The sequence below is a fragment of the Prunus mume genome, linkage group LG8, assembly GCF_029339155.1.
Source record: "Prunus mume cultivar Tortuosa linkage group LG8, ASM2933915v1, whole genome shotgun sequence".
Classification (NCBI taxonomy): Eukaryota; Viridiplantae; Streptophyta; class Magnoliopsida; order Rosales; family Rosaceae; genus Prunus; species Prunus mume.
In genome coordinates this window covers 3,140,007-3,154,358 of record NC_142705.1, presented here as the reverse complement: position 1 = coordinate 3,154,358, position 14,352 = coordinate 3,140,007, and the positions used below count along the sequence as shown (strand labels likewise).

At 37.8% G+C, this 14,352-nt stretch overlaps 3 protein-coding genes across 6 annotated transcripts; 1 reads left to right on the top strand and 2 right to left on the bottom strand.

The window, feature by feature from the left end:
- Positions 1-427: 427 nt before the first annotated feature.
- S1P (SITE-1 protease) lies at positions 428-5,900 on the bottom strand. Its single transcript, XM_008244434.3, has 10 exons — positions 5,189-5,900; positions 4,478-4,606; positions 4,164-4,316; positions 3,820-3,936; positions 3,477-3,661; positions 2,990-3,253; positions 1,798-2,869; positions 1,035-1,532; positions 844-904; positions 428-750 (listed from the first exon to the last, which is right to left on the bottom strand). The coding sequence occupies exons 1-10, from the start codon at positions 5,759-5,761 to the stop codon at positions 659-661; spliced, it is 3,144 nt and encodes a 1,047-aa protein (XP_008242656.2). The 5' UTR covers positions 5,762-5,900; the 3' UTR covers positions 428-658.
- A 929-nt stretch (positions 5,901-6,829) lies between these two features.
- Positions 6,830-10,923, top strand: RSY3 (Adenine nucleotide alpha hydrolases-like superfamily protein). Of its 3 annotated transcripts, none has more exons than XM_008244435.3 (11): positions 6,830-7,115; positions 7,377-7,571; positions 7,683-7,767; positions 7,922-7,997; positions 8,428-8,604; positions 8,703-8,805; positions 9,014-9,123; positions 9,235-9,324; positions 9,433-9,513; positions 9,625-10,473; positions 10,564-10,923. In XM_008244435.3, exons 1-11 carry the CDS (start codon positions 6,890-6,892, stop codon positions 10,654-10,656), a joined length of 2,085 nt encoding a protein of 694 aa, XP_008242657.2. In that variant the 5' UTR covers positions 6,830-6,889; the 3' UTR covers positions 10,657-10,923. The 3 variants fall into 3 exon arrangements, with proteins under 3 accessions (XP_008242657.2, XP_008242658.2, XP_088898430.1); XM_008244436.3 differs by having other exon boundaries at positions 6,851-7,115; positions 7,690-7,767; XM_089042304.1 differs by lacking the exons at positions 6,830-7,115; positions 7,377-7,571 and having other exon boundaries at positions 7,752-7,767; positions 8,380-8,604.
- A 146-nt stretch (positions 10,924-11,069) lies between these two features.
- On the bottom strand, positions 11,070-13,737 carry LOC103340967 (Peroxisomal membrane 22 kDa (Mpv17/PMP22) family protein). Of its 2 annotated transcripts, none has more exons than XM_008244438.2 (3): positions 13,444-13,737; positions 11,831-11,922; positions 11,070-11,718 (listed from the first exon to the last, which is right to left on the bottom strand). In XM_008244438.2, exons 1-3 carry the CDS (start codon positions 13,594-13,596, stop codon positions 11,307-11,309), a joined length of 657 nt encoding a protein of 218 aa, XP_008242660.1. In that variant the 5' UTR covers positions 13,597-13,737; the 3' UTR covers positions 11,070-11,306. The 2 variants fall into 2 exon arrangements, with proteins under 2 accessions (XP_008242660.1, XP_008242659.1); XM_008244437.2 differs by having other exon boundaries at positions 11,831-11,925; positions 13,444-13,734.
- Positions 13,738-14,352: the final 615 nt, after the last annotated feature.

Here is a 14,352-nt window from a genome sequence, read left to right as displayed (position 1 = left end):
TAATCGTGTCGCGGCCAGCATGTCCAATACAGAAAAAGCTGTATATCTCTGACAAAGTCAAACATAGTCTTATCTTTTTTCGGTTGAAGAAGAAGAAAATGCCCACCAGCCCATGCTCCTTGGCTGCTCGTGCTGTCTTGCACATGCCCCCCTTATTTTATGACCCTCATCAGTTGGTGGGGACTGGGAATAGGGGACCTCTCTGCTAGTTCGAATTTGGCAAAATACAACTCTGTTCATAACAAAAATCCTCGAATTTTAATAAAGTGCATCGGAAATTTGAATGAACACTAATAATTTGTATGTGCAAAAATTTGATTGACTTTTTTTTCCTTTTTTTTTTCTTTTAAATATTTTTTGCAATGGAAAAAGATATGAATTTGAATGTTCTACGTTTGTTTTCGAAATTCTTGTCTGATACTCATCATTAACATGAATACAAATTGACTATAAAATCCAAAAATTCTTCTATCAAACCCTGACAGATACAAAATCGTTTCCTGTGGTGCTGACAACAAGACTCTTGAATTAGTGAAGTGATGTTACAAAGAAATCCTCTGGTAGGTGTTGACAGTATTATAAGAACAATGCTACAAGAGATAAAAGGCCTCAGGAAAAAAAGAAAAAGAAAAAAAAAGGGGCTACTAATCATCCGGAACTATAGATTAGAAAACCGGCCAGAGCCAGATCCTTTCCTTCGCCGCCGTCGTTTCTGTCGAATTCTCCAAAAGCTCAAAACTAACAAAATACCTACAATAGCAGCAAAGTAATTTAAGAGTAAACGACATTTCAAAACATGTAAACATTTCTTTTGACGAATTGGAAAAGTCAATGATCATTTACCAGTTACAGCAATTATTGCAGGAACAAGCCAATGACTAGGAACAACCACAGGCATATCAAGCTGCAAAAAGGTTTAGAAGAAACTCTCAGCATTATTTACCATGTTATAGTATTGTAGTAAGAGAATAACATGAGAGAGAATCATTTTCTAATCGAAGTATGAATCTTTCATGAACCATTCGTTGGCTTACCTCATCCCCATAGAACAGGCCGAAGTACCTGTTCCCCAGAGAATCACTTCTATTTTCCCCGAGCAATTTGGGATGCTTCAAATTGGAAGTATCGACTGTAGAATTTAAACCTCTATCCAAGTCAACTACAGAATAACCAGGTAATCTTCTGTTTGTTCCCCTGATCTGTGAACTGTAACCTTTAGTCCCCCAGATTTCAAATACAGAGTCACTCCCACAGATCACTTCCTTTCCCACAACAGCAGAATATGTAGAGAAATTCACATCCGTTCTACGGGACGGTAATTGGTTGTCTTCCACATATAAAGGTGATTTTTGTTTAACTGAGTTTGAGAAAAGCACAGGATCTTTGATGTTCCCACCGGTAAAATCTAATATTTTCCTCAAGAGCCAATAACAATTAGTTACCATATGACTGCTGTCCAAACAGTTGGAGTCTCCATAGACTACAACACGACCTTCACCCATCTCTAAAAGACCAAGAATGGGAGAATCTGCCTGCATTTGTCAATAGGCACCATAATCAAAATCATGTATGAATCATGATTGAGTTTAATTATCAGAATGGAAATAACTGCATGCCTGATATTCTAAACGTCCTGCACGTGGTTAAATCAACTTTTGGTTCAAGGAATATTGCATAATTTTGTGTGTGTGTGTGTGTGTGTGTGTCTGTGAAAGAGACAGAGAGAGGAAGAGTCTCATTCAAGTTGAGACATGAAAAAGGAAAAGAAAATGTTGAATGAGTAGCATTCCTACTTACTGTGGTCATCTCAGGAGTCCGAAGTACATTCTGAGTGGCCCCACTCTCAGAGCTATCCATGAAAGGGAACTTGTGCACATAACCACCTCGTGGAAACCTCACTATATCTGTTCCAGATGCATACCGACTATGCTCACCATTAATAGAAAAATCGCCATTTAGAATCTTATCTCCAAATGCAATCCCAAACGGAGCCAAAAGGTCATTCAACGCTGGAACATTTGCGCCTCCAGTGACTGGAGTCCACCAGCTTCGTGTGTTATCATCAAAGAATCTCATCTTCACCATCGTGTCCACATTATACCATTCAGAAAACACAGCCAACCCCAGTCCAGAATTAAGAACATCATCCCGCAGTTTATCAATCTCCTCTTGAAAGTACTCTTCTTCAAGATCTACCAGAAGAAGTGTTCCATACCGGAGAGCGTCAAAGCAAGTAAAAGGCGAACCAAGTGTTTCCACATAATACCCAGCATCTCGTAACATGTTGAACATAATGTGAAAATTTGTATGCAGGTGATCCCCATGCCAGTCAAGTATGTCATTACGAACATCCAAAGAGTCTCTAGGGATATAACCTGGAGGGTATTTAATATTGTGAAACTGATCCCACAAAACTCGTTTTGATCTTGGTGGAGTAGGGACAACCTTCAATTTCAACTGAAGCACACAAGTACTAATCCTAATATCCTTTTCTCCTTGAGCTGGAGGACTGTATACCCTAAGAGTAACATTGCCTCCAATCTCTCCAGAAAATTGTGCACCTTCTTCCTTAATTTGCATGTGAAGCGCTAAATAACCAGTCCAAGGCCAGATAACTTCAGAATAAGTAAAGTGAATGCTTAGAAGATTCCCTACTTCATCTAAAGGATGCCATGTGGGTGGACTTTCAACATAGCCGATTACACCCATCCCATTTAGAATGGTAGCATTAAAGATAATAGGCATAGCACCTGCATAAAGCGGTTGACGACAGAAGGGCCAGGAGTAAGGGCAATCTGTATAATCGAGAGTACTTGGGAAGATGCTGGCACGAGGTTTGTAACTCTTAAGGATTTCATATGATTCTAACCTGACCAAAAAGTCAAAACTTAGAACTGAAAACCAGTAATACCAATGCTATACAGTAAGAATAACCGTAAATGAGATCAGTACAAAAAAAGTAAAGGGCCTATAAATCAGGAGAACTTACAGATCGACCCTGCCTGCACCTTGCTCATACATATTCGGACCAGAAAGCTTCGCAGCACCCTCAACCAATGCTTGTTTCATGCTTGCCGGATTTAAAGTGTCCTTCCTACTGCTCTCAGGGATAACACTCACAAGCAGGCATACCATACCAGCAACCACAGGACTTGCCACACTAGTGCCAGATAAGCTTTTACAGCCAGTACTGATCCTAGATCCCATAATGTCCCGTCCATATGCGACTACATCTGGCTTCACCCGACCATAACTGTGCAGAGAAAACTTAAAAAGTTAACGTTAACATAGCTTGTACGGCCCAAGGAACAACAAAGGATTGAATGCCTTAAGATCACTTTAAAAACCTTGTAAAGATCAGAGCACCAAACACTAGAAAATATACAGCACTATTAGTCTCTTAAAAAAAGGCATAACCATGGGAAAGGAAGATAAAAATCGCAATAAGTGGTACGAAGGAAAATATATTAGATTACCCATGAGGCATCTCCCAAGTACTCATGCCACGTGAAGAAAAAGAAGCAATGTGATCACTGTAGTCAATGCCGCCAACACCAATGACATCACTTTGGTCTGCTGGATTGTTTAGAGTTCCATAAAGCGGTCCATCATTTCCAATTGCCGAAACCATAATTATATTGTTTGCAGTTATTTCCCAAACCTGTGAGCAAATGCAGCACAAATTTAAGTTCCACACTTCAATTGCACAACATGTATGATATATGCCCACACATGTTTCAATGCAGAACCTAGAAGTTGATAAACCACCACACTAAAAGGTTCTTTATGAAATACAGAAAATTAACCAAGGAGCCTTACCTTCTCTACAAATGGGAGGTCCAAGTAATCAGGTCCACCTATACTTAGATTTAACACGTCCATATTGGTTGCAATGGCATAGTTGAATGCATCAAGGAACCATGATGTGTATGATACCTGCAATAAGCTGAACACAGGCTTCTCATAATCTTGCTAAATTTGATTAACCAAATGAAACACCATGAAGCGAAGTATTTCAAACTATGGCTTGAATACAAAGTTCTCTAAATCTTGCTATCAATGACTTTCTTTTTGCTTTCAATGATTTTCTTTTGAAGAGATAGTCTATATCATTCTAGTCATAATGCCATATCAATAAATCTTCCAATGTCCGATGTCATTACCTGTGCATCTGTAAACACACGAAAAGCATAGATCTCTGTATCAGGAGCAAAACCGAGACACTCTGCATCTACACCAGCAATAACACCAGCAACAAATGTCCCATGTCCAAGATTGTCGTTTAATGTATCTTCATTGGTCCAGTTTGTGCGCTCCTGCATAATTGCTCAAAATTGAAAACCGGCATAGCACCGAGATTTTTAATTTAAGTTTTATAAGCAAACAGAAAAATATAAGGCAAATAACAGTGACTAAGTCTGACTACAAACATCCACAAGGGGAAAAGACTCGAGCTTCTTTTCCCAGAAAACAGTACCTTAATATTACGAAAATGTGGGTGATTTGCTCGAATGCCAGTGTCAAATATGGCCATTTTGACTTTTGTACCAGTATACCCCTTTTCCCAGAGAAAATCCGCTCCAAATAATGAAGTAACTTGAGATTTCTGCAAGAATTAAATTACGAGAGTTAATTAAAAATAAACACTACGGAATTTTTCAAGAATCAGAACAAACCAAAAAAAAGAAGGAACACTGCTGGAACTTTCTCCAAATTTAATTTCAAAATGGCCAGTTTTTCACACACACACACACACACACACACACACACACACACACATAATGATTTATTGAGAAAAACCAAGTGAAGTGATATATTCTTATATACGTTCCGCCATTATCAAGTTAAACCCACACACACACACACACACACACACACACACACACACACACACACACACATTATCTTGGATTTATTGAGAAAAACCAAGTGAAGTGATATATTCTTATATACGTTCCGCCATTATCAAGTTAAACCCAATTAGGAAAGACTTGTAGCTAAGCCAAGATAAACCTTTCCCACAAAATAGGATAAACACCCATAGAAAAATATACGAATCCCAACTTCAATCTCCTTCCTGTTCCTCAATTGAAATGGAAATCAAGAAACAATTTCTGGTCATAAAAACAGAAACGCATGAATTGCGCAGGAAGTTCTTTTGGTTTCATACAAATGCACCAAAACCCACCTGAGCCATTAGCTGCCTTCTCCACCTAATCGAATAATTACTTGTGGCCGTAAAATGTGTATCGCCGCCGGCTTCGCTAAAGGACATCGCCGTTAAAATTTTCCCCGGCCGCTTCTTTCCATTGACAAAAGCCCCAACTTTGTCTCTTTTTCCCTCTGCAAGCAAACCCCTCCCATACCTCATATCCGCATTGACATCCTTCACCAGCCCCAACTTCCCAATTTCCGAAACTACTATTTCTTTCGCCGAGTCTTCAATCCAAACCAATCCAAAATCTGTAGGGTACTTCTTGGCCGGGTTGTTCCTCTCGATCCAATCCCATCCGTCGGATCGAACACTCAATTTCAAATACTCACGGTGCTCTTCCGCCCTTTTGTATTCGGAAAATCGAACGACGTAGTTTTGGCGGTTGGTTTGAGGATGCGAGGAATTTAGGGTACCACGGTTTAGGTCTAGGGTTGGGGAAATTTGGGTCTTGAAATGGAGGAGAGAGATGGAGATCGAGACAAAGATGGAGATGAAGATGAAGACGAGGGAGAGCGATGGAGTGGAGGTACGAGGAGAAGTGGTCATGGCGACGACGGAGCTAAGAAGATTGGCGTTGACGCTTCATTGATTTGGCGGGAAAGCTCTCGCATCGGAGAAAATGCGGGTCGGTCCGGAGAATCACTGTTCAATCTTTCAGTTTAACTTGTCCTTCTTTCATTTTTTGGCTGACTTGTCTTTTCTTCTCTATATAAAAATAATAATAATAATAATAAAGTCTTTTTATGGCTCAAATTTATCAGATTTTAATTTTATAAAATAGTAAAAAAATAAATATATTTTTTAAAATCTTGTTAAAGCCCATCTGGCCCATCTAATATTGTCACTACCCGAGTTTCTATGCCCAGTCCAATTTGTACCTGCAGTTCATTTTCTCTACCCGAGTTTCTACGTTAGAGCATTTTTAATAGTAGTAGCAAATAAAATTTATTAAATTGAAGTTTGTTAATCTACGTGGCAATTTGAAAAGCTTTATTTGCTACTTAAATAATTTTTGTCCCAACGTATTCTTTAATTCAGTTAATGCAATATCATGAAAAAGAATGAAAAATATGAAAAATGTCTATGTATTTATTATATGAAAATAAATAAATAACATGTTTTTAACATTTTCAAGATAGGTTTTGTTTTTCCAAAATAAAATTAAATATTTGAAGAGCAAAGTCAACTTACCAGTCCTGAAGAGAGAGAAAGAGGTTGTACCTTTAATGACTGAGGTTGATGGATTTAAATACAAAGTTTAACTTTTATTTGTAAAGTTATCTTTTTTTAAACCTCAATTTCTTTTGAAATTTTAGAAATGATAACTTTTAAATAGAATTTAAAGTTGAAATTTATGACCTCCAAATTCCATATTTTTTTTCACGCAGAATTTATAAATTTCTATATTTTTTTTATTTCAAAACGTGGGAATTCTGACTTTTGTCAAAATTCCAAATTTATTTCCCTAATCCAAAACGCATTGTAAGGTTAAAATTGAAAATTCGGGGATTAAAGTGATAAAACGGATAAACCACAGGACAAAAAGTTTTTTTGGCATTTTGTTGCTTTCATTAAACGTTGCGTTCGCACCTCACGACAACGGCTCTGTATAATGCCTTCTCCAACGCTATCAGTTAAAAACAGAGCAATCCACTCAAAGCTTGAAGCTTGGAAATGGCGCGAGGGGTAATCTTACCATCGCAAACCAGTACCCAAACCTTACTTTTTGCCATTCCAAAAATACCCCTAACAGCATGGAAACTCCCATTCATGTCCCGTCAAGTTTCCTGCAAGTGCTCGTCAACCCAATCCCCAGTCGTCGCAGTCGACATGGCCAAGTACAAGGAAGCTTTCTCTAGACGAATGGCCATGGCTGGCCTCAAGCCCCACCACCGAGTCGGTCTGTACTCACTTTGTTCCTCTTCTTCTCTGCAACTTTTCTGTGTTTTTCTTTTCATGTTAACATATTGGTCAATTCTTACTTTATCTTGTATTTCATTTTATGGGCTTAATTTCGCTTGTTTTGCTCTCTAAATTTTGCTTCTTTTTGAAAAACAAAAACGGTGTTGTTTATCTTTTCATTTTCTTTGGTTTTGTGAGCTTGGAGAGTTCAATTAAATCCCAGTGAGATTGTGATGCTTGTTTTCTGCTTTGTATGTAGCTATTGGGGTCTCTGGAGGTCCAGACAGTATGGCTTTATGTGTTTTGACCGCCCACTGGAAAGCTCAAGACTTTGATGCGAAATGTGATAGTGGTGGCTTCATTGACGGGCTTTTGGCAATAATTGTCGACCATGGGCTGCGTGCAGAGAGCAAAGAAGAAGCCAACACTGTTTCTAATCGGGTCTCTAAAATGGGTACTTTTCGGTGTTGCTCATGATATATTGTTTCGGTGCCTTCGGCTTAACATAGTAATTTCAGTTTAAGACTTGACTGGAAGTAGATAAGCCAATATGAACTTTGTGTAGGAATCAGAAGTCATATTGCCTGTTGTGATTGGCCGTATGGTCATCCGAAACAAGGTCATTTGCAAGAAGCAGCTCGTGACATGAGGTGGTTACTTCTCATTTTCCAAAGTCCCTATGCCTACTACTGGGGATGTTACTTCTGTTTTGAATATTGATAATTGGTTCATTACATTTATGGTTCAATTGAGTGATGTACATTATTTCATTTGCAATTTGTTTAAATTGGGTTTGAATGTCAGGTATGAAATATTTCAGAAGATTTGCATCCAGAACCGGATTGGTGTGTTACTTATTGCACATCATGCTGATGACCAGGTCTGTCCAACAATCATTTAATTTAACTTTCTCTCATTTTGCAGCTGTATATCTGTGTGTTATGTGTGAGGGATGTACAAATTAGTTGTTTCGATAAAGAGGCCAATCCACTTCCAGATATGAAAGAGAAAACTAAAAGAGTTCCGCATCATGAACTATGTACCGCGCACATCACTTAGATGGGCTATAGAAAGTAAGATAGGAGGAAATGCAGAAATATAATATGAAATATATAAGTAAATGAAAAAAGATCATATTCTATTTGTACTGTATCTGAGATGCATTTAGTCTTTATATTTGTAATCACAAAACTGAAAGAAAGTGTCAGCTTATTTATAAGAATTATGGTATTATTTCCTCTGTATTGATATAAACTTTCCAGGCTTGTTACAGATGCTAGATATATAATGATTGCTAAGACCCAATGCAGGCTGAGTTATTTGTTCTCAGACTATCTCGTAATAGCGGTGTCCTTGGACTTGCTGGTATGCCTTTCACATCTCAAATTTTCTCCACACATACCCATTCCTATGCTGAAGTTTCAGGAAACTACGGTATCCTTGTTGTGCGACCACTCCTGGATCTTTCAAAAGAAGATATGTACGAGGTCAGTGTAATGGAGCTGAGAAGTATCTGTTAAATGTGTGTTTAAAAAAAATTGTATTTGGAACCAGTCTGAGTTAATTTATTTCATAATTTTTCTAGATGTGTGAAGGAAGCAATCAGGTCTGGGTGGAAGACCCAACGAATCAAAGCCTGTTATATGCTCGTAATAGAATTCGAATGTCTCTAAGGGACTCATCATCAAGTGAGTTTTAAACATAATTTCAATTGTTGTAGTTTAGTCCTTATAATTGGGTGGTAAAGGCTTTTATCTTCTCTTGCATGTTTTGTTAACTTCATAGTAGTGCTGTACGTATAGTTTCCCTATGCAAAAATGTTATTGCCATTTATCTTGTTTGCAAACACTGCCATAACAATTACTGACTACCAATGTTTTTTTTTTCTTTTTCTAGGTGCGTTCAAGTTGGAGCTACAAGCAGTTATTTCTGCCTGTCGCAAAACACGCATATACATTGATTATATTTGTAGTAATCTGATAAGCAAAGCAGTGACTCTTATGGATGTAAGCATCATTTGAGTGTCCATATAACTATTATAGCCAACTTCTCGTTTGACTATAGTGTAAAGATTTCTGAATATGTTTAAGACATTTCATTTGATATTGTGCCTGCAGCTGGGATATGCTGTTATTGATTTAGAGATTCTTAATGAATCAAAAATCGAGGACATATGCCTGTCAAAGTTTATTGCCTTGGTTTTGAAGGTACTACAATTATTACCATACAAGTTGTTTGATGTTATAGTTATTTTTCTTAGAAACGTATATCTTTCAGATGAATTATGTTTATGCTGAGATTCATTCTGTTTGCAGTTCATCTCACAAAGGAACAGGCCAATTAGAGGTAGTACTTCAAAATTGCTTTTGGACTACATGCATACTTTACCGTGCAAGGTACGAATACTACTGTAACATGAAAAGTTAGCCTTTTCAAAGTCCAAGTAGCTGTATTTGGTATTACTTATAGTTTCATTGAATTATCGTTCTGTTTTACCAATCATGCAGACCTCCCTTACAGCAGCTGGCTGCTACCTTTCTCCAGCTCCTGGGTCTAGAGGCATGAAAGCTCTAGTTTGTTCTTCTGTCGATTGTCCTCTACCTTCAAAAATGGAATCATCCCATCTACATTTTCAGGCAGAACAGGAAAACTGTACTTTAGATGAGATTGAGAAAATTATAGCAGATGGCAAATCATATGCAGATTCCTTAATTCCAGATGCATCTGATGTGCATTTCTTGGAAGGAACTTCTGAATCAGTTCTAACTGGAGCCAGGAATCTTGGTATGCTTAGTGAGTCAACCCTTTCAAATATTCTTTTATTGCAGAAGGAAGAGATTCAGAATTTCAAGTCTAAGGGCAAAGTCGCAGCTGACTACAAGTCAGAGCATGGAGTCAAATCTGTTAGTACATCAAGGAGTAAACCACTTCACCCTGGGGAAATATGTTGCTTCATGAACCGGTTCTTTGTCACATGGAAACTGAGTGAGGAAGTTCCTGAAAATGCAACTTCTGAGGAAGCTAATAGTGATGGAGTTTCGGAAGGACAAAGTCGGGGCTGTTGCAGATCTTGTGTATTTGGTCATGACATGATGGTTGAGGTGCGGAACATGACTGAACCAGATTGGCTGTATCTTGCCAACTTGTCGAAGAGTCGAACTTCAGAAAACTTTCAAGAACAGAAACATTCTTTAGATAGTAGGGTAGAGCAAACAGAAGAGAAGACAAACGAATGTCCAGATTATGCAAGGCTCTCAGCACAAAGAGCTCTTGTATCCCTGAAGTCTATCCCTCTGGCTGCAAGAAGAGGTCTGCCTGTCCTAGTGAATAGTCAAGGACTACTGCTAAGCATCCCAGTAAGTTTTTGTATGTTCAAATCAGATATTGTAGTCCCTAGTTATCTAACCTTTTTCCTGAAAAGTAACAATCCTTATTTTGCCTTTCAGAGCATTGGCTTCAAACACTGCCCATGCTTAATGGTATCTGCGACATTCAAGCCAAAAGTACCACTCGGCGGAGGTCATAGTTCGTTCATCTAGTCGCCATAGTTTCGAATCAGCGGGTCCACCCATTCTCTACAACCTGGATGTCCGCACAATTTTGTACTATCTTTAGATTATGTTGCAGTTTGCAAACTAGGTTACATGTATTGAACCCAGCTTCTTGACCCACCCACCAATAAAAAAACAAAAAAAAAACCCAGCTTCAAACCCCAAACTTTCCAGTACGGAAAACATCGTGTATAATGCTAATATTGAGGTTGTCTACTCCAAAGTTGTTTTTAAAGCACCACATTATTCAGTTCATCTTCCAGATAACCATCAGCACAAACTGTAATTTCGAAGCTCATAGTCCAGTTCATGGTGCTTGTGACATGAGGCATCTCTCATTACTCGGTTGGCCTTGTGCAGAAATGTCAAAGACCATTTAGATATCCATGAAAAATGGCGTATGAAATTCAAAATTTAAACTGTGTTTTTCATTTCGTTTAATAAATGTTGCTAAACACATACAACTGGAAAACAATTACATCACTACCATAACCCCAACATTGAAAACGCAGGTTGGTAGTCTAAGGAGGGCTCATGATTCTCTGTATCTTAAAACACATGCCTTTTTTTTTTCTTTCCCATTTGCAGTACTGTAAAACGAAGAGAAAGAAAGAATGCAAAAGTGGGGAAGAAGATAATCATAATCTTCCCTGACCTCCTCCTTCCTTAAAAGAAGTAAAAGATGTGAACCACTGCTTCCAAGCAGCATCCTTTTGTTGCTCGACCCATGACAAAAATGCACTGTCCAACAGGCAGAAGACATTAACATAGAGGAGTTGGTACCTCACAGGAACATATCGGAAATTTGCAATCTGAACAATTGGCCACACACCACCCTCCAAAGCAAGGGCTGGCAGGAAATCTCTCTTCAAATCTTCCTTCACTTGAACAGAATTCTTGCCAGTGGAAAATCCCATGTAAGTGAAAAACACCAACAAATCCAAAGGGCCAAAGATAAGGCCATCCATTGCCACTTTAGCAGCAACAAACCGCGCTGACTTAGGTTGTAGGTGAAGCTTCAGCTTTATAAATTTGTCCAAGCCTTCGTACCTATAAACATGCAATGTTATACTTTTTATTTTTATTTATTTCTATCATACAGTTGGCAGACAGATCAGACCAGGCAACCTGAAGGAAAAGAAACTGGATAGGCAAAACAAACCAGAAATGGCCAACTGGTCCAACAAAGGCAAACCCAAAAGTGCTTGTTATAGCTACGCGTTTCCAGTTAACTTTGAAGTCTGCATCTGTATCCTGCTATAGGAAATATAAAAAATCATCATATATGTGCATAGAAAGTGGTTGATGGGAAAAACACTAATACTGCTTCTCCACAAAAAAACAAAAAAAAAAAAAAAAAAAAAAAAAAACCAAATGACTTTTTTGGTCGAAACTCCAAAAACAATGACTTGAACTGAAGCAAATCATAAACACCAACAATGACTTGAATTCCAAACAATCAGGTTCTGCTCCAAAGTTCAGCTGCATTCTTTAGCGTAGGTTCAACACTTACAAAGTTTGAGGTAACAAATAGGTGGACAGAAAAATGGGCATCAAGGCTTGGTTAGATACACTCTACACTAAAAAGCAAGATAAAGGAGCTATTATACTGGAAACACATACTCATGCTCACACATGCACTGACATTACCACACACACACACACACACACACGCACAAGGATCTATTTCAGTGGTACCTGAACTCCTCAGTTAATTTTTCATTTTGAAAGACTTATAGTTATGGAAACTGAAAGTTTATTTCCTGCACATGATAAAAGTAGTTCCTTGACTTCCAAACAACATATACACAAATGTAAAGGAGCATTTGTTAGTTCTTCTAAACCATCAACCCGCAAATATGAAATCAATCAAAGCATCTTTTGTCTATATGATAAACCATAGGAAAGAGTAAAAACCCCACAAAAAGAATAAAACCCCCCTCCATTTATTGATGCAGACTTGTTCATGAAAGAAAGTACCTTGGGCCTTGGGGCTCTTGGGCTCTGTGATTTAAATTAAACCCGATTAGTTAATTAATTATTTGAATTATTTTTAAAATCCATTTATTGATGCAGACTTGTCCATAAACCTTCCGCTGACCAGAAAATGAATGAAACAAGGTTCCACTATTTAGTGATAAATCAAAGCACTACCAATGGCAAGCGTGAGCAAATAGCATGGATAGACCTATGATGCATTTCTAAAAATGAGAGTCTCATTTGCAAATGGTAGTGGATAAGCATGTCATGGAACTATCAGCTCCAGTTGTGATGACACACATTTTCTGTAATGGCATTCATCTATTTGATAGACATAGAACTTGACCATCAAGCCATCATTCCCTACCATCATTTTAGGAGATTGATTCCATTATCTGTGGTATCCCTATTGTGGATGATAAATCATACCTTCAAAAGCTGTATAACATATTCAGTTCCATAAGACATCGTAATGGACCCAGAGTCAATGGTATCTAATTCTGAAGAAAAGGTTCATGATTTTAAACACACAAAAAAGGTATCAAATTCAGAAAGAAAAAGAAAAGGGAACTTCAGAGGCTCTAAAAGGCTACTATGCTATGCAGACAACCCAAGTTTTTTTTTTTTTTGTGTGTGGCCGCTTCGAAAACCCAACTCAAAAAGAGACATTTACACCTACCCAGTTCCCGAAAACAAGAAATTCAATTGAAGGAATGAAATTACAGAATCCGGTATAAGAAATAAAATAACCATATTGAAGTAAGAGAAGATTAGGTTTTGTAATGGGTTACTCACAGAAAGTTGAAGACGCTTTCTTGCGTTGGAGTGAGTGATGTATTGGGCAGCAATGTCGCCAACGCCCCAGAGGACACCGGAGCTGATGACCTGAGTCTTCAGTGGGTGAAAAGAGAGGCAGTTCTGGTACCATTTCCACAGCTTCAGCATCATTTTATGTGTCTACGTCTGTGAGAGGCGGAGAGAGGGATGGGAGAGGAAGTTGGAGGTTTGAAGCTAAAAACTTTGAAAACGCAATGGTCCTATTTATGAACAAGTTGGTACGGGGCCTGATAATAATCTAATCTCATTTTCTTGATTTTACAAACTGCTCTTGGAGAGTCTTTGTTTTGATTTTGATTTATTTATGCATCTTTTCCATCCTAATTTTGTCCCATTTGTACTTTTTGTAGCAAGTTAATATAGGTTTGACTACAAATGATGTTCTAAATTATAAGAGCGGAGATTTGTCAAGGCCTTCTTTTATTAGACTAGACCACGTTAGCGCAAACTAATATAATTAAAGACTTGTTCTTTTCACTCAAATATTGTTATTTTTCTTTGGTCCGCCGAGTATTGATTTTGACTTAAGTTAATTGTCAATCTTTCTCCTGGTTTCTTTTCTCTTTTTTCTTTTTGTCGCTGTTCTTATTAAAAATCTTCCCTAGAGTAGGAAGAATCTTGCAAAATACACAATTATAAGTGACCACGTAGTTTCAATTCAAGTGGTGCATGATGGAAGAGAATAGTTTTACATCAATTAGCTCCTCCTACTTCTCTTCCCATTAATTTAAAAGAATCCTTTTAGGTACAAAAAGAAAAAAGAAAAATAAAATAAAATTGTGGTCTTCTAATTTTTGACCACAAAATAATCTACTTGCATTTTGTCTCCTACATTTAACAGCCTCAAAAAAAAATTCCAGAATTTTC